Below are 20,163 nucleotides of genomic sequence, written 5' to 3'. Positions count from 1 at the left end.
TGAACACACAATGTATTCAAGAGCATGAGTGAATAAATTGAACTTGAGTACAGTAGGTGCAACTCCAATAGCCAAAAAAGCTATGTTGCACCATGTATAAAAATGCAATTAAATTTGTGTGACCAGCTGTCATAAATTTACAAACAAGCTTGAACACACACTTGATCCTCATCTGACCGCTACACTTAGCTACCAATGAATACGCTATCAATGGCTAAAACATCCGAATGTCCTATAACATATATGTGTAACTTATCCTTTTTTGTAGCATAGAAATGATAAAAAGATGCATCAGGAGGCCAAATGAGATATCAATATTACTATGTTCTACCTCGTCTCACCTTCACCTGCATTACCATCTTCCTTCCAACTTCCCAATTTAACAATGTCTTCCACAAGTATTTTCCCTTCTGTACAAATAAAAAATAACTAGTGATTATTGTATCATTAAATATAGTCACTGGATTAGGTAATTACACATCTAAAAGTTGTTTTGATTAACAATATTCAAATAATACTCATCCTACCAAAACCACTTCTAAAAACAACATACCCAAACATAAATCAGATAATGCAAACTCACCTTTAATCATAAGCAAGTTCGTTAAAAAGTAATTTTGCAAATTATAATCTAAGCACATCTAAGTAACCTCTCAAAAGCAGTCAATTTACCAAATTTTAATAGCCAACTGAAAATAATATTATAATGACAGCGATCTCCAAAAACTAAGGAATATATTTGTTAATCTGTCTCAGATACCATTCAGTCACCTATTGTTCTACAGGGGAAATTCCATGGGAACTTCACTGGAATTTATTTTGAAGGAAGAAACCCTCTTTTAAATGCATTAGAGAGCCGATATATTCAAACTTAATGAGAAATACTGGATTTGTTTGTGTTTATGCTGATGATAGGGAGAGAAGGGGATGACAGACCTTTATCTTTGGAAAGATTGCTGATGAGTTCTTGGATACCCTCCTTGCCCAATGTATCCTTTAAGTACATCGCTGCAGAAGCTACCTCATCAGGAGTTACTTTCCCATCATAATCTCTACAAGAAAAAAAATCCAAAAACACTCATAATCAGAGCACAACAAGTCATTGTAAGTTGTAATGATAGGTTGACCCAATAAATACTGACTTTTATCAGTAGCAAACAAAAAGAAATCATAATCGAAGGCTGATGCTTTATAATCACTACCAAAATGGAATGAAAACATATTATCGCATATTTTCAGTTCCCCAAGTATTAGTGAACTTGAATTGCTGTTTGAAACATATTCACAGTAAAGGTAAAAAGTAAGGAATAAGGCTCAACAGGTAAAAATAAAGTGGAATCTAGAAGCACCAAGTCCATTTGGGGACTGCTTGATCAACCATCTCAGACAGGCTTCTTTGCAGTGTTGTTAAAACCGTACCGGTTATCAAATCGGTCAGGGTACTAGTACAGTAGTACAGTGGTTCAGTAATTAAACCGCATGCCTGCTTATATTTATATATATAAACCTATAACAAAAAAAATTTCAAATAGGTAGATACTCAATTTTATAATTCATATTCATAATCTACTCAAAATTCACATAAACAAACAACTTTAAGTCTTTAACAAATTCAAAGTCTAAATTACAAAACATTTATTAATCCAAAAATATCACTTAACAACCACAAAATATAACTAAATGATACAAGTTCACAACTCACTCTACAAAACAAATAAATTTGGAGTTTTAACATTTAACATCAATGAGTCAAAGTTGTCTCATATCGACATTACATTTTTGCACCAAATCCTATTTTCAAAAAGTACTCCAAGATTACACAAATGTCACTGAGATTACACACGAATGTTAGGAACCAAAAGGGGTAATCTAAAATGCCTTGGAAGCATGTGCCTTGAAGTGTTGAAGAAGGGTTGGAAAGATGGGTCACCTTGTAATGGGTTTTTAAGATGTTAAGTTTTTTTTTTTAAAAAAATGTGTATAAACCGTCCGGTTTAGTCAAATACCGGCCGGTTCACCGGTTTTGACCGGTTTTGATACTTGGCCGGTTCAACATTTGTACTGTACCGGTTAGGGGTCCGGTTTGCCGGTTTTTCGGTCGAATCGGCTGATACGTTACGGTTTTTACATCATTGCTTCTTTGTATAAACTTTAGCATACTATCTCTCCCTAAGGCATACACCAGGTCATAGACCTAATTTGTGACCATACAATTAAAGATTAATGGTGAAGATTGAGAGCAAACCTATCCAACAGCCTCCAACGGTCACCAATTTTGGCATCCACATCATCTATTTCCTTCTCGAGATTATGGAGCATAGCATCCACCTGAAGAATTTCAAATAATTACCAATTCCAATGTGGAAAATTAGTTTTTAGCTTCTCATAAAGTCTATATAAAATGAATGGGTCTTACTCTCTCGATGAGGGCTGATGACACTTCATGCCCTTCATCCGACTCAGTAGCATGGTCATGCTCCTCTCGAGCAGCTTTATATGCCTTAAAGGCATCCTTTTCACCATCGGTACCCTCTTTTTCTACCATGCTGTTATAAAGTTCTATCTGGAGACACAAATTAACCAGTGAGATTGATAAACGGATTATGCACATGGTCTCACATGTATTTTAAGACTTCAAATATTTTAAATTCTAATTTTTAATCATGAAAGAATTTAATTGTGTGCAGAAAGAAATTAATTAATATAAATTAGACACAGAAATATTTGAAATGTATTGACAGAATTACATTCAGCACTTTTAACATATAAAATAGTTCAAGAAACAATTGTAAACATAACATTAATTATTTATATTATTGTCTTTCACTTAAATAATATTACAAAGTTCATTTGTTGCATGTGCATTGTCTTGGTCTCTTTCACCTTCCCCTTGCTACCAAAACAATTTGGGTTCACCACAAACACCAGTGCTTGATTTCATACGCTTACATGACACAGTAACTTCTTATAAAATACAATTTTGACTAATTGGAATATCATCAATCTAAAAATATATACATGCAATGCATATAAGATTAAAAAGTAATAATGAGTACTAAGAGTTCCTAAATACCTCCTTATTAACAAGTCTCAGAAAATCTTCACGCTCTGAACTGACAGACTGCCATCAAAATAAAAGACGTAAGTATTCCTTAACTGCTGATATGTTATTGAAGCAAGTGAAAGCTTTAAACATCAAAATCTCACCGACGCAGAAGCTAAAACAGCTAATGCGCGACTCAGTTCACACAGCTGCTCTTTGTTTTCCGATGCTCTGTCTCGAGCAAGTTGATGTGCCTCGTTTGCTGTTGCAATATTCATCTCTTTCAGGGCCTTATCCTCTTCACCCGAATTAATCTCCATTCTTGCTTGCTCAACCTTCTCTCGCTCTTGCTCCTCCTGCATTTTTTATTTTTAGTACAATATTACTTATACCAATATATGTTAGATGTTATACATAGTCGATCTTAAACCCGAATAAATTATAAAGGTTGTGATAGGCTGTCAACATCCAACATAAAGCTTTGCCAATATCTATAACATGGATCAACAATGTGATAATATTAATGTTAGGCCGTTACTTAAAGCAACATGTTGTATCGCTCGAGTATAATGTCAAATTAGCCAGGGCCGTTAAGTTGCTGCCTGGATGTAGTGAAAAATAAGTTGAAGCTCCTACATTTGCGCGAACGAGTGAGAATAAAGAAGTCAGTTCACCCATCTAGGATATGAATCTGAACATGGAGTATAGGTACTATCAAATAAATGGAAATAACAGACACAATAATTAGGAGGAAGATCAATTTTATGTACCTACAAGAAACTAAGTAGATTGGTGAAAAGACATGGGAATTAGATGCTTCATGTTTTAAGTTGTGGTGGCGACTCCAGTAAGTCGTGTAGTCGATGATCAACTGAGGATCAGATCACGACATTTGGACCACAAAGTTAAATAATGCGATTATAAGGTCTAAGAAGACATCAGATGAGTGAAGGAAAATAAATTCAATCCATATTCAACCTATAGGGGGATTAAGCTCAAGAGTCATACAAAGATACAATGGGAGAGGATAATTGAGCAGAAATTGAGACAAGAAACATGTATTATTGGAAATCAATTAGGTTTTATGTTGAGGAGGTCGACCATGGGGGCTATATACTTGATATAAAGATTGATTGAGAGACACCAAAAAGAATCGAAGGGACTTACATATGTTTTCATTGATTTGGAGAAGTTGTCCGATAAGGTGCCTAGAGGTATTGTGGAAAACTCTAAAGAATAAATAAAGGAGTTCCGATTGCCAACCTTTGAGCAATCAAGAATATGCATAATGAGGTCATAATCACTACGAAAACACAAGATGAGGTCTCAAGAGATTTCTCTATTTTTATATAGGATTGTACCAAGGGTCAAGATTGAGCCCATAATTGGTTATATTAGTATTGGATATGAATATTGAATATACCCAAAAAATGATGTCGCCTAGAGAGGTATTGTGAAAAACTCTAAAGAATAAATAAAGGAGTTCCGATTGCCAAGCTTTGAGCAATCAAGAATATACATAATGAGGTCATGACCACTACAAAAACACAAGATGAGGTCTCGAGAGATTTCTCTATTTTTATATAGGATTGTACCAAGGGTCAAGATTGAGCCCATAATTGGTTATATTAGTATTGGATATGATTATTGAATATACCCAAAAAATGATGTCACAATGCATAATTTTTGCGGACGATATTGCCCTAGTTGAATATTTGAGGGAGAAATTACACAGAAAGCTAGAAATGTAGAGACAAGCTTTAAAATCATATGACTTTCGTAAGTCAAAGTAAGATGAAATATATGGAGTATAAATTTAATAATAGGCAGACAAACCTTGTTGTAGAGGTCAAAATTAGAGTTCATACCATAACACAAGTCACTAGACTTAAAAATCTTGTACCAAATGTAATAGAAAGATGGATGAAATGGTAGAGTGCATCATATACCATATGAAATAGAAAGGTGTCACTCAACCTTAAGGGAAAATTTTACCACGCAACTATAAGACTTACAATGTTATAGGGGACAAAATGCTAAGCGGTAATAAAAGAATAAACTCAATGTAGCAAAAATTAAAATATTGCGTTAGATGACAGGACACATAAATAACATAGGATTAAGAATGAATGCATTATCGATAAAGTTGAGATAGCTTCTATTGTAGAAAAAGTAATAGAATCATGCCTTATGTGGTTTGGGCATGCGTGGGGGAGATCGTTTGAAACTCCATTAAGAAGTGTAGATCAAATGAATGTTACTCAAATTTCTAGACGTAGAAGGGGACCAAAAAAATCATAGGCAAACGATTGGAAAAATTTAGAGATCAATGTTTTGTTAATAGACATGACTTTTAATAAACATTATAGTTTGATCTATATAATTGGTCCCACCTAATGGGACTAAGGCAAGTTACTTAATTTTCACCAATACCAAGTCTAACTTACAAAATGACCTCTATGGTGAACTCTGAATATCAAAAGCCCGATCATTTATTCATCAACCTTACTAGACAAAACTTGAATTCTTTCTAAGATTACAGTGAAATGGTTATTTTTATGCCACTGACCATTTAGTAGATTGGAGATTCTCATCAGAAACTGGTCAAACTGAATAGGACAAGTAATATATTTTCGCATTTACCTTAATAAGCTCTTCCTGCATGGCAAGGAACTCTAATTTCCTCCTCCTCTCTGAGACAGAATCCTCAGAGGGTAAAGAAGTAACACCAATAGTATCTACAACTTCATCAGGGAGAGAAGAAATTGTAGCCTGGACAGCTTCTTCTGGCTTATACCTCCCAGACACAATAAATGCCCTGTAAATGGTATTAAGCAATATTTCAAAAGGCATATCACACAACTTTTTTATTCTTTAATTAATCCCAGGGTGGGGTCGTGCTAAAGCTACCTTGAAAGTATCAGAAGAGATGATGGTACAGAGTAATTCAGAGATAAGTCCAACCAATCACGAAGCTGCACAGACAGATTAACGATTTTTAAAACAGAAAAACCAAAGTAAAATGATATTTATGAAAATTGGGTGGCAAATATTATCATCCAGATCCACTACTTCAATAGCACAAAAATGGTCATGAACTTTTCCCAACACAACCTGTTGGCGCATTTCTTCAACAGAAAGCAACCCAAGCATGCCTCGCTCTCTACAATCTTCCCGAAGTTCATCTTCTGAAAGAGAATCCAGACCTTCTGCTTGAATCATTTTATCATCTTCCTTGATCCTAACAAAACGGGGAAATGTTGCACATGACACACAAATATGAGTTCTATTCTGTATAGTTACGTTAAATTTAAGTACAGCATCTCAAAAGGTTATATAAATTACTATGATAAATGCATCCTACCTCTGTAAACGTTTTCTTAGCATATAACGCAAGTATGCATCAGTGCCAAAAGGACTGATTCCCATGTACTTGCACATATTGACCAGTCTTGGCCTACGAGCAATAAAGACACAATGGAAGTCATTGATACCAACTCACAACTAAGACAAACAACATATTGAAGCAAAACAAACTTAAGAGACCAACCTGCTTATATTATCTAGCGTAAGTTCATCATTGAACAACTTAGCAAAACCCAAGATTTCCTCATTGGAAACACGTGAACCTCTTCTTATCTGCAGAAAGAAAAGAAGGGGACAAATGACAAACTAAACCAAAACATTGAGAAGAAAGGTTGACAAAACAATTCTTTAAACTAAAATTTTAACCATGTTTAAAAACTCATCAAGATCTTCGGCTGTTTTCTTCAGTTCTCCACTGCGGGTGTTCTGAATTTCTTTTGCCATTTCCTTGACAGTATCCTGGAGAAACCTTGCATATTCTATTCTTGCCTTGAGTCTCCGTTTCAAGGCTTCCTGCACATTGAGCAACCGGGTCACCCAAACATCCTACTATGGGCAATCAAAACCCCACACTATCATAGCACTCGAAATACAGACACATTTTTTGTTGATAAAAACTTATTAATATAAAAAATATTGTATGATGTTGAATTAACAAAAATAGATTATAATCAGTGTCATCACTATTCTAAACTGGAGATTTTTTCTATTGCCATAAAAATATAACATTTACTAATCTTATCATATGTTCATGTACAAATTGTAGCAGGATATGCAACTAGTGAAAAATAGACATTGAATGAAATTGATAGTGATATTTTTTAGGAACAAAAGATGAGAGAACAATTATTGCTTATGCATAAATATTTAGGTACGGTTTATTTTGAGCTAACATAATTTCAAAAAATAGAACAAACAAATAGTATTGGCATTTGCTAATAATTACTTGTTCTTTCATCTTGTCCTGAAATGTTGACGGCAACATGTTTGGGAACAACTTCAGAAACACTGGCAACAGGAATTCCATAAAGGGAACGATGATGAAGACTGCAACAGGAACCAGCCTAAAGATATCGGCAGTGGTCCGTGTCAGCTGTTGTCTCTCCCTCCTTGAGAGACTCTTCCCACCAGCAAGCTTTAACAACAACCTTGAACTGATTCTCACATCAGCTGCCAGCAGCTTAATACCCAACCAGTAATGCTGCAACGTTGCCTTGAATTCATCTTTCCAATGAACAAGTTTTTTAGCCCAGTCCTCCCTGCAAGCAATGATTAGCAAACCAAAATGCAAAAATTATCAATATTAATGGATAACACATATTAAACAATGGTATGGTTATAAATTGTGCTGCGCAAGTATGCAACCACAATTGTTGTAACTGCAATGCAACTAGAACTACAATTTTAAAAACCATGTCCCAAGACATGATCTCATCCACAAACCTACTCACAGATGTAAAAATTACCAAACTTTAATGGATAACACTAATTAAACAAAAGTACAGTTTTAAATTGCAGGTTATTGTATTGTGGTTTCGGTGCCCACAATTACTGTAATCACAATGCAATTACAATTAAAACCAAACTAGACATGATTGCCATCAACAAACCTAATCATGGATTATAAAATATTATTATTAAACAAGAGCATGGTCTTCAATTGCTATATATGACCACACTTATCGTAATCACACTGCAACTTTAGCCGGAATTTAAAACCACCATAAACTACAAGACAGTGATCTTCCTTCCACAAACCTGCTCATCGACGCTACAGCTCTCAAAGCAGGGCCGATTCCCAATAATGTGGCCCACACTCGCTGCAACACAGATTGCACATCCTTCCCCGATTCCTGCAACCTTTTTGCTTTGGCCTTAGCTTTAACTGAGCTCAACCCTTCCACAGCTTGATCACATTCCTCAGGAGATGCTTCCTTCCTCTTCTTCGCAACAGTATCATCATTCTCCGGGTCCTGTTCAGGTTGCTTCGCAGCTGCAGCAGCAGATTGCGAAATCAACCTCGCACCTAACAATGGATTGAATTCCACCTTGCTTTCTCTATGACCATACCTCGCCACACCGTAAAATTTCCCTGCGTATTGTCCCAAACCAAAACCGTTAACAGCTACGGGTTTCAAATGAGACAGTATATCAAAACCGTTACTAGAACATCTCGAAGTCGTTGTAGTTGAATTTTTCGCAGCAATTGAACGCCTCAGAATTGAACCAGAACCGTTCACGTAGCGATCGATTTGACTCCTCCTCCTCAAAATCGAGGTTGACGCCATCGTTAACCGTCACAATCACACACAAAAAACGAATATAGATCGCTCACAACAAAATTGAAATACACAATATCGAAATTAATATGAATTCAACTAAATGAACGAGAGTGAGTGAAATTGAGATGATTACGATGATGATTGAGGTTAGGTTATGGAATTGATAGTGAAGAATGAATGGAAATGAGAGATAGTGAAAGTGAGCGGTGAATGGATGACGGAGAAGTAGAGAGAGAAAGAGAGTTAGGGTGTGAAGTAGAGAGAGAAAGAGAATAGGAGAGGTTTAAGTTATGGTGGTGGTGTATTGTTATGCTACGATGAAGCGGCGGCACCAGAGGAAGGGGTTCACTATTTATAGACGTCTCTTACATTTCGATGAATCTAGTGCAATTTCTTGCTTTTCAAGCCCTGTAATATTTTATATTTGTGGAGGAATTTGTTTCATCTAGATTTAACTAGATTTAATATTTTGATAACTAACAAGGTACTTCCTAGGTTGTTGGTTATTTTAATAGAGTTTAATATCTAATAGTATATCATTATATATATTGAACATTTTTTACTTATTAACATATAAATAATAAATAATAGATAATATACTAATAATTTAACAAACTTTTATATAGTTAATATATGTAATTCTTTTTATTATAATTGGGGGAATCATAACACAAATTGTATATAGTATAATCAATTTTCGCTACCCGATTATTTTATTTCAAAAAGAAAAAAGTTAAAATCTAACTAAAAAACTAATAAAACATTATGAAGTTTAATCATCATCCACATTTAGATATGAGTAGGTTCAACTTCAAGGAGTAAAAAAGTTCAAATGTGATGAAGATACAGAATATCACCAAAGGAAAATACTCATAAAAGTCAATTTAGTTAATAAAATTATGTAATATTATGTGCATGCATTTGAGTTCAAACTTTAGCTAGGGAGCTCTCCTTTCCCATTTAGAAAAGAATAAAAGTTGTCTCTAAATAAAGATGCTATATGCTCTTGGAAAAAGTCTAAAACACCCTATTTTAATAAAATTTGTCCAAACTACCCTTTTAGCCCAAGTAACACTCAACCCACACTAACTCTTCAATTATCCTCACCCTTCACCCTAAAACCTCACATACATGAGATTTTGAGGTATCAAATCCATAACTACATAGTTAAGGAATGAATTGCAAAATCTACCAAAACAATTTTTATGCATTAATTCTTTATGAATGGATAGTGTGAGGTTTATACAAATAATGAATTGTGAAAATCTAATCAAATAGGGAATAATGGAGAGTATTGATAAAATTCACACATGAAAGTATAATTGATATGACTAATGAATGCCAATTTACATGACAATAAAATCCATTATCAAAGAGCTAAAGAACTATGAGTTTATGTAGAAGCCTTTTGGGGTGAGGTATTTAGAGATAAATGATGGGTGTGAGGTTTAGAGTTGATAGGATTGAGGTTTAGGATTAGCAAATGATAGTGACATAGGTACTCAACAAAGAACTATAGAGGGTTTGAATCCCTCTCTCCCTCTGGTTGGCAAATGGATTTTTTTATTGGGTTGTACAAAAAAACCAAGTCAACCAATAAAATACTTTTTCAATATGAAATGTCCAACTAAAACACCAAAATGTAATGCAAGAATAAATACCTAGTCATTGTTACCGGCTATTCCCCAATTTTCCTACCAACAAACACCAACCTTATCATTAAATTTCATAGAAACTAATGTAACACAAAAAATGTGAAACCATGTATTAACTTTAGAGCAGTTAAGATAGCAATAAAAGACATGTTGATCTAATGGTGTAAAGCGACGTTAGATCCCAGGATAACTAAAAGGTCAATAGTTCAATTCCGAAGAGTGATGTTTATTAGAAGGGACAGCCACACGCCTCAAAAAATGGACTAGTTTCTTACCCAAAAGGGTGAGGAGGAAATTTCTGAAACTAAGGTAAAAATTGTTTAAGCACCTAATCGTTTGGCCAATGCCACACCATCCACGATTGACCACTCAGGTTGCTACACAACATATATCGTGCAAACAGTCACAAATAGTACAAGGTTCTTACTTGAAACACAGAGAAATCCATTAATAAATATAGACAATACATTATTGATCAGAAAATTTCTGAGGATATATGTTCTAAAGCGTATTATGTCATACATTTTACAAAGAGGAGCTGTTCCAGACCCTCTGGTAGACAGAGAAAAAGTGGCACCGTGGAAGTTCATTTTCATGCTCAAGTTAATATTTTCGAGTTCCGATGTGATTATTTGCAATGGCTGTGGACAGTACATCAACATGAAGCTCAAAAATTGATTTTGAGGATGGAACCCAGCTATTTATCTCTTCATTGCTATGATAGTATCTCCCTTGTTATTTATTTCCTGCACATGATGAAACATCCATATGGTAATAACAGTTCAGAACACAGCAACTAAAGTTCATTTATTAGTAGAACAGTAATATCAATCTTCTTTTCAACAAGCATTGCTCAATCCAGCTAAAATTGCTCAGATCAGTATAACTTCTCTTTTCAAACCAGAAACCCAGGATTAATGTCATTTTAAACTTCATTAGTCGTTAAATAAAAGGGGTAGTTGATTTCAAGTTATGCATGAAAACTTTACTGCTTTGAAATCCTCCAAATATATTAAAATTTTGTAAGGGAACAATCAAGTCTAGGAGACATACCAAGGAAGTTTAAAAGCATCTTTCCACCATCCTTGTTTTGCGCAATGTGCAACAATTCTGTCTAGCCGTACAATGACCTGTGAAAATGTTGGTCTGACAAGAGGCTCTGAATCCCAACATTCCTCAATCAATCTGCATAAACCATCATAATTAGACAGCTTCGAATTTTAAATTGAAGCTTGATGGCCTATATTTCTACTTTAAACTGACTCACTCTTTCAAATCCGGAGGATAATGTTTTGTTTTTATCTTGAATGCTGGTCTTCTCCCTTCTAAGCACAAGAGTTTCGCAGCCTCCTCGGCGGACTTGGGTTGAAAGGGCTGTGTACCTTCAATCATCTGGGCCCATAAAATAAATATTACAAAAGGAGTTGCTGACTTTTTACTAATAGGAAAATGTATGAAGATCAGTGTGATAAATATAGAAAATCTAAATGCTCCTAAAATCAAATCACTTGATGAGATATGAACAGTTACACATGTATAAAAGCTAAGATTTCTCCATAAAACTAGGACTGCATCGGAAATTTAAGGAACTATAATGTCATGAACTAGTACCAATTACCAACTAATAAGGTCACTAAATAGGGGTTTGAATAAATGTCCATGCGATTGTGACGTCAAATTCCCCATCACCACCCTGAGAAGCGAGCTCCAGCTGCTCATGCCTTTCTGAATACCGAACTCATGATGTTGGCTATGATGCAACTTGTAGATGGGGTTGTTGCGATTAAGCTAAAAATTATAGCTAATAGCCAAGGCGCAAGGTTTTCCACTTAAATGTATCAACCTAACCACCATATTTGATCTGATTCACATGGGCCTTGAGAAGGCAAGATGCAGTCACAAAGCCAAGAAAACAACAATCTTAAGAAAACAAGGATCTTGAAAGGAAATCATCTCGAGAATTGATGAATCTGATAATATGAAAAATTATAGCTAATAGCCAGGGGACAACGTTTTCCATTTTAAGTGCATCAACCTAACCACCATGGTTTGATCTGATTCACATGGGCCTTGATAAGGCAAGATACAATCACAAAGCCAAGAAAACAAGGATCTTGAGAGGAAATCATCTTGAAAATTGATGAATTGATAATATGAAACATCATAACATATTAACTATTGCAGGTGTGGTAAATGATAGGTACCTCATATACAATGAGACCAAAGGAATAAGCATCCACAGTTCTATCAAATTCTTCATCTTTGTAAATCTCCGGTGCCAAGTACAAGTCTACAAAGAATACACCAAATCATTATTTGAACCCTGAAAAATATATTTTTAACAACTCTAGTCTGAAAAATAATTTTTATTAGACTTATCAAAATACTGTAACAATACCATAACACTAAATCTTCCCAAACTGATTGACCATTTCTGTAACTTTTTTCATTTAAAATGATAGTTCCTCCAAGAAAGTTTCATATTTAATCATATTCTGGATTACCCCCAAAAACCATCTCAACTCAACCCAAATGTCAGCCAATTACCAAAATCAAGTTGGTTGAGAAAAAAGGGTTTAAACCAGAAGACACTATGGTCCTATGCGGCATCATATGGAATTAAAGTATGTGCAAAGTCAGAAATTCCATATCCCAAATGATGGAACATCTAAAAAAGTTTTCCCCTCCCCTTTAAGCCATTCTCAGTGAGTTTTGATACAGAATTCAAAACCAGCATTCGGATTAACACTTAATAGGAGCTAATTTACAAAAATGAACTGTGCTGTGACTGCTGTCTATTTTATCAATTTTCTTCACCTAACCTAAAATAAGGGCAGCAAATAAAAATTTCAGTAGCCAGTCTTTATGTGAATAACTAATTCAGTCTTGAAAATAAAATTCTTATTGCAATTACAAATCTTATATGTTCAACCAGCTATAATTTAATTAAATTTTAATGCAAGAAAATGGGTTACTGAAGTATAAAAACCGTCCTATCAATTTGGAAGGAGGTGAAATCCAAGTCCAGAAAAATGTGGTCATGCTTAGAAACTTACTTGAAAGGTCAATATCAGCCTCGGGCCGTACCATCCTTACTTTATCAGACGACATTTGTGATAATCTGACATTGCCAAATCCAGCTATCTTCAATTGCCCTCCATTATCCAGCAAAATATTTCTGGCACCTTATCAAAATTTCATATATTAAAGGAATAGTAATGACAAAAATACAATTTAAAAATTAAAATGTACTTGTAAGTGAACATAAGATTGTATTAAGTGGTCTTACTTTGGCGTTAAATCACAGTGCATAACTGGATCTGGTTTGCATTCATGCAGATAGTTCATTCCCCTGCTAACAATAAATTATTAAGATACCTTATATAAACAGTATGGAAGAATGTCCAATAAATTTGTAGTCATTCAGTTCTGTGTAAAGTTAGCAAGCAAAGAAAATGACCAGAAGCACCACTAGCAAATCATCGACCATATACAATGAGATAATAAAAATAAAATAACAGTAAGTTTTTTAAAGACGTGTTCACAAAAATTTGTACAGCATAGCTAAAATGGTTACTTGCCTGGCAATATCAAGAGCAAATCGTAGAGCTTTTGATGGGGACAAACGGCCTTTCTTTTGAAGATAGCTTGCTAGGTCACCCTGAAAAATCAGCATTGGCATGAGCAATGTAAAGTTAGATACAAGATACTCTACAGAGAAACATTGTATCTCCAAATGGGGTTTTTCTATGGTATTTTCACTAAATTTTCTCATCTCACTAAGATGTCCTAACTCTAATGCTCCTCCTTGTTTAATATCTTCACCTTCTCTCTCTCTCTGTCTCTCTCTCTCTCAAACACACACACGCACAAACCACTCTACAAACTTGAGAGGGAGGGAGGTGAGCTTACCTTAGCATGGTATTCTACAACAATCATCATAGGTATATTTTGGGTGACAGCTCCAACAAACTGGACCACATTAGGATGTCGTACCCTTTCTAATAATGTAAGCTCATGTTTGAAAGCATCTCTGAGTAAATTATATAAATGGTAAAAATTAGTACCAAGGCTGAGTAATAAATTATAGAAACAAACAATTTATATCATCTACTTGACATGAAATCACAAGTGAAGAGTACGGTCAGTCAAAAACTTAGCCAAGCAGAATAAGGATCAAACAATCTGGTTGAGTCGCAGGAAGCACCATACATATTCATACGGTCATACAAAGATAAAGGACTAGTGGGGTGTATACATACATGCTATCAATATCTGAATAACTGTCCTTATCGAGTATCTTCACTGAAACTTTTGTGCCATTCCATTTAGCTACTTGATATGTCCCCTGCAAAGGGATTGATCAAATATGAGTGAAGAACTAACAACCAAGTAATTTTAACATGTATGTACATTTAGTTGAATATTGACATGTGTTTATATAGATCAGAGAGCTCGGTCCCAATAAGTGTTGGCAACTTTATCACGTCACAATAACCAAATCAATTAATTGTAAGAAATACAATTGCACATTAGGCACCACCAATTACTAATTATCCAGTATTCAATTGAAACAAACCTGAGCAAAAATTAAAAGAAAAAAAAGATAAGATAAATATCTTAGCTATGCACGCTGAGATAAATGTCTTTTATTGCCAAAGTCGACTCAGCGTGCATAGCTAAGAGATTATGCCAAAGCAAAGATTTAATGCACGGCCGTAAATATCTTATACCAAATCACTAGTTATGCATACTATGGTCTATGGTAATAAAGCGAAATGTGACAGCCCATCATCACAGCTGACCAAATTTTAGATAAAAACAATGCCCCGAGAGTGGAATATATCAGCTGCAAGCATGAATATGCATTTCTGTGAACAAATAACATGTAATGAATAATCAAATGCAAGTGAACAGAATCCTTCAAGGGAGAGAAAGAAGTATACCTTTGAAATACCATCACTCTTCCTGACCTGGAGTTCTAATGGATTGAGTTCATACTCTGGAACTTCACGGGGATTTGCAACAGTCATTGGAGTCTTATTGACTTTCTAACCACATCAAAGATTATTAATCAGTAAGTCTCTAATTCAATTTGATATATTCTACATTCATAGATACATAACATTCAAAGGATAGTCATGATACCGGCACTTTTGCTCCACGGGCCTTGAGCATATAATAAATTTCTGAATTCCCATAATGTTTGGCATCAGCTGCTGCCTGCATATGCATATACAACATGTTAAAAAATAAAACGTATGAAACATTTAAGAAAGTGGTTTAGACCATGCATATATATATCCTTAACTTTTTGTATCTAATTTTCAGCTACATTAAATGAACTGACTCAATGTTTCATTTGTATCAACTCTTTCAAACATAAAAAAAACAATCTGATGTATCTCAATTTACAAGGACCAAGACCTTAATGGCCAACTCTCCTAAAATCTTAAGCTAGCAGTTAACCCTGAACAAAATGACCAACTCTTTCTTATGCTGAAATTCAAATTGCAAGGACAGAAAACTCCTACAGGTTATAATACCATTTAAACATCGACTCTCATAAAACCGTAAGCTAACAGATTCCTTTTTTTGTTTGAGACTCCTCATATCTAAAAGTTACTTTGAATCAACTAATCTTAATGGAGTTGGAAAACTCAATGAAGGGGCCAAAACCATGTCAAGGCTTATTTTTTCAATTCATAAGACTCTCACCATAGCTTAGCAAACAGATTTTTTTAATAAACCATATAATGTTGGGAGACCAAAAGGGGCACCAAATTACAAAACAATAATGCAGCTACATTCCCAAAGCTCTTGTACAGATTTGTAACGCAGTTGCATTTCCAAATTACAAACAATAATGCATGACAAATTATGGTTCTTTTTTTTGTGACAATTTAATTCATGGTCTTATTTATTCTCCACTCCCCTCCAAAACTCAAATTGATCTTTAGGTTGTTTTCGTAATTTCCAAACTGCATTGTGATTTCAATTGTTGTGCCACAAAGGTCCGCAATTTTGGCAAACACAATGCGATCGCACTTTTTAATTATCAATTTTAAGAAAAAAATAAAACGGGATAATGAAATTACCGTACTGCCCCAGCGATCACGAGCATCGATATTAGCCTTACGCGAAAGCAAGAGCCTAACAACCTCAACATACCCCTCACAAGCAGCAACATGAAGAGCAGTTCGTCCATCAAGGTCAATGCTATTTACATCAATGCCCTCATTCAACAAATCCTCCACTCCCTTCATATCCCCCCTACACGCCATAAACAACAGCTGCATCGTCAAGTCCAGGTTCTCAGGCACCGTCAGCTCGATATGATCCGGCGTAGGACTACCACGCCGGATCGGATCGAGCGATGACTGCCTTCCAAAGCTGAACCTGAGGTTGTTACGCCTCGGGTCCATAGAGGACTGGCGCGTGAACTGCCTGGTCAGGTTGCGGCGCATTGATGCGCCACCACCTGTGGAGAATTGGCGGGAGATGCCGCAGTTCAGCTGCGCGGCAATGCTTTCCATTATTGAGAGATCGGAATGGATCTATCAATGAATGGAAAGAGAATTGTGATGATGAGAAAATGGTGCTATTGCATTGCAATTGTTGTGATTTGTGTTGAGGGTGAGGATTAAAGGGAGAGAGTGCCCTACATGTTTGAATTGCAATGCAAGGATTTGAGAGGTTTATTTTTTTTCAAATTCGGAATATATTGTTGAGTATTGCCTTTAATAATTTCTTTTGGTATAACAAAAACTATAATTTTCAATGGACAAGGAAGTAATGTTTACAAATTACAAGTGTCATTTAGAGTGGATAGGTTATGAGTTGATTTTTAGGGTGAGACAAAAGAAAAGAGGAAATGAGAGAGTCATCTCAGATATGTATTATCTTCTTTGCTCTCTAAAAATCAACTTGTAAATAGACCCTTATGAAAAATAAACATTTGATATTTTGATTTATTTAAAATTTCAATAAAATCTTATATGTATTGATCAATATCTTGTTTATATTCATTAAATTAGTATTTTTTAATATTTTTATTAATTTATCGAATACTTTACTTATATTTGGAATTATTTTGACACTAATTTAATTTTTTTTTATGAATTTACATGCAAAAGTTTATAAATGTCTTAGTTTATTTTAGTTTATTTTGACACTAATTTAGCGTAGAGATAGGAAGGAGGGATGGGTATGAATGAGTTTGTTTGTTTGTGTTGACTTTGACTGACAACCACAAACAATCTTGAGAATGTCTTATATTTCCCACACATTTCCGTAAAAGTAGCCGTTAATGGCTGTCTTTGTCTCTTTTTTCTATTCTTTTTTTTTTTGTTTTGAGGGATACATGCACATTATTAGCTGTTTTTTAGAAAGATGAAGACTAAGGGTGATAATTAGATGAGTTTGAATGAATTTGGATTTTAATGAATGGATAAAAAACTATCCATCAATCTATATAAATTCATTACATTACATTTTTAAATTATTCAATCCATCTATATCCAATAGATTCCAATCCATTCATTCTATCCATATATCTATTTTAATGGATTGAATGGATGAATATCTCCAACCTACTTTTTTTTAATATGAACAAAACATTTATAATAAAGCAATTTCAAGAAAAAAGTTTCTTTTAAAAATTATTATTTAATAAAGCATTTTTAAATATCAATTTTTAAAAAATGTTTTTTTTATGAAAAAAAACACTTTTAAAAAGTGATTTTTTGATAAGCACTTTTAAAAGGTGAATTTGTGAAGTTTTTTTTATAAGCACTCTTATTAGCAAGAATCTCTGGTGCAACATAATTGGTAAGGGTGTAAAAGTTCGGTTCAATTTTTGACGTAATTTAATGACCGAACCGAACACAAAGATATGATTCGGTTTTACTTGGTTAACCGCAAATTTTATTTAGGAACCGAACTATACCGTTCATTAATAATTCGGTTCTGCGGTTTTTCAACTTATTTAAAGAAAATCCTTTAAGAAATAGTTGAATTTTTTTGCAAAGTATAGAGTCAACTAAATGAATACTAAACATCAATAACAAAGTATTTAATACTCTTTCTAGTAAAACAATAATAATTCAACATCTCAACACACTACAAACTTGAAATTTTAGTCTACAAAATCTTTGACAATGTCTAACAAAATTTAAGAAAGATAAACTTGGTAAAATTCTTTATTTATTTTATTTTAGTTCTTTAATTTCTTTATTTAATTAATTTCATCTTTGAACAGTGACAAAATGTATACTAATGTTTTAGTTTATTTTCTATCTTCTCAACATATAATAGAGATAATATATATTTAGGTTTGTTTACTAATTTATTTTTCTATTTGCCTCTTATTTATAGCCTATATGTATTAATAATCTTAAATTCTTAATCATATTTTATCTTCTAACTTTAAAACTTAACCATCCAAATATAAAATGAAATTATTTTTTAATATGCGGTTTGGTTCTAACGGGTTCAAAGTTTACAAAATCGTGAACCAAACCGAACTTACATGGTTCCAAATAAAAAAAACTGAACCGAACCGCATTTTATGATTCGGTTTCATCGGTTTCACAATTTAAACCGAAACTGGTTACACTCCTAATAATTGGGACTTCCACAAATTGTATGCAACAATCTATCATCCTGAAATATTTCATTTTATTATTATATTATCACATTAATCAATAACCAAAATGATATATTTATACTTTGCATTAAGACGTTGGGGTATAACATTAAGGTCGAAGTCGTTTATACTTTTTTTATAAACACGTTTTAAAATTACAATTGCAATTTTCAACTTTTGTAAGGTGTGAGATTGTGCTTAGAAAGGTGAGAGTGATTTTTTATATTAATATTGAATTAATTGAAATTTTTTTTTTTATTTTTTTGGATGGATTGGGTATCCATCCAAATGGATATACCCATAAATATCCATTAGATATAATAGATGAATTTATATCTATCCATTATTAACACTATCCATTGGATTATATTCATTTAAATTTATTAGTTCTAACAAATGGATTTAGATGAATTTAAATGAATTTTTGATTATGGATAATTTGCCATCCTAAAGAAAACTATCATTGTATGAGAATTATTACATAATATGCTATTGGAGATGATTCAAACTTTAATGTATCTAGGCATCTGGTAAGCAAAATATATAAACCGCATTTTAGTGAGAGACTTTTTCTCGCTCATCATTTATTACACTCACTCATTTGGTCCATTGGATTTAAGAAAATATATGACTGAGATTGAATGTAACTAGTGTAACTTAACTTGGGTGTAAAAGATATAATAGATGAATTTATATCTATCCATTATTAACACTATCCATTGGATTATATTCATTTAAATTTATTAGTTCTAACAAATGGATTTAGATGAATTTAAATGAATTTTTGATTATGGATAATTTGCCATCCTAAAGAAAACTATCATTGTATGAGAATTATTACATAATATGCTATTGGAGATGATTCAAACTTTAATGTATCTAGGCATCTGGTAAGCAAAATATATAAACCGCATTTTAGTGAGAGACTTTTTATTGGGTGGACATCTGTTGTTCCAAAACAACGTGCCACTCCATGTGCCATTGCTCCCCTTTTTATTTAGAGGATTTCCATTTTTATTCCAAGTGATTATGTTAGGGGTAATTTCTATGACAACAATAAATATTGCATGAAAGCATATATCTTAAAAATATAATCATATACATATTTTTTTTTATAAGTATTTTGATAATTGTTATATAAATATACTTCTTATATAAGAATTTAATATA

General features: G+C 33.6%; 2 protein-coding genes and 1 long non-coding RNA gene across 3 annotated transcripts in view; 1 reads left to right on the top strand and 2 right to left on the bottom strand.

Annotated features, from left to right (window-relative positions):
- LOC109348264 (LETM1 and EF-hand domain-containing protein 1, mitochondrial-like) lies at window positions 47–9,066 on the bottom strand. Its single transcript, XM_019588606.1, has 14 exons — window positions 8,168–9,066; window positions 7,356–7,668; window positions 6,776–6,922; window positions 6,594–6,682; window positions 6,408–6,500; window positions 6,158–6,284; window positions 5,954–6,018; window positions 5,687–5,861; window positions 3,208–3,399; window positions 3,074–3,121; window positions 2,417–2,563; window positions 2,246–2,328; window positions 937–1,052; window positions 47–410 (listed from the first exon to the last, which is right to left on the bottom strand). Exons 1-14 carry the CDS (start codon window positions 8,695–8,697, stop codon window positions 328–330), a joined length of 2,208 nt encoding a protein of 735 aa, XP_019444151.1. The 5' UTR covers window positions 8,698–9,066; the 3' UTR covers window positions 47–327.
- LOC109348259 overlaps window positions 10,648–20,163 on the top strand; it is a 23,506-nt gene continuing 13,990 nt past the window's right edge. Inside the window, exon 1 of the long non-coding RNA XR_002107717.1 lies at window positions 10,648–10,948. This is a non-coding gene — a long non-coding RNA (uncharacterized LOC109348259). The remainder of the gene's footprint in view (window positions 10,949–20,163) is intronic.
- LOC109348238 (dual specificity protein kinase shkC-like) lies at window positions 10,740–16,993 on the bottom strand. The gene is made up of 12 exons (XM_019588555.1): window positions 16,445–16,993; window positions 15,495–15,569; window positions 15,293–15,397; window positions 14,609–14,694; window positions 14,259–14,379; window positions 13,928–14,007; window positions 13,636–13,698; window positions 13,403–13,524; window positions 12,551–12,636; window positions 11,614–11,738; window positions 11,400–11,531; window positions 10,740–11,092 (listed from the first exon to the last, which is right to left on the bottom strand). The coding sequence occupies exons 1-12, from the start codon at window positions 16,880–16,882 to the stop codon at window positions 11,086–11,088; spliced, it is 1,440 nt and encodes a 479-aa protein (XP_019444100.1). The 5' UTR covers window positions 16,883–16,993; the 3' UTR covers window positions 10,740–11,085.

This window comes from Lupinus angustifolius, chromosome LG01 (assembly GCF_001865875.1).
Source record: "Lupinus angustifolius cultivar Tanjil chromosome LG01, LupAngTanjil_v1.0, whole genome shotgun sequence".
Lineage (NCBI taxonomy): Eukaryota > Viridiplantae > Streptophyta > Magnoliopsida > Fabales > Fabaceae > Lupinus > Lupinus angustifolius.
Note: the sequence above shows the minus strand (reverse complement) of the source record. Positions and strands in the feature narration are given on the sequence as shown.

Excerpts from the sequence above, each read along its gene's own strand:
- LOC109348264 (XM_019588606.1), bottom strand. The coding sequence starts at position 8,697 with ATGGCGTCAACCTCGATTTTGAGGAGGAGGAGTCAAATCGATCGCTAC. Across the intron at positions 3,400-5,686 it reads TGCAGGAAGAGCTTATTAAG|GAGGAGCAAGAGCGAGAGAA; the intron begins GTAAATGCGAAA and ends TAAAAAATGCAG. Across the intron at positions 3,122-3,207 it reads CTGTTTTAGCTTCTGCGTCG|TCTGTCAGTTCAGAGCGTGA; the intron begins GTGAGATTTTGA and ends TTTTGATGGCAG.
- LOC109348238 (XM_019588555.1), bottom strand. The coding sequence starts at position 16,882 with ATGGAAAGCATTGCCGCGCAGCTGAACTGCGGCATCTCCCGCCAATTC. Across the intron at positions 14,695-15,292 it reads AGAGTGATGGTATTTCAAAG|GGGACATATCAAGTAGCTAA; the intron begins GTATACTTCTTT and ends ATCCCTTTGCAG. Across the intron at positions 11,739-12,550 it reads TTGGTCTCATTGTATATGAG|ATGATTGAAGGTACACAGCC; the intron begins GTACCTATCATT and ends TTATGGGCCCAG.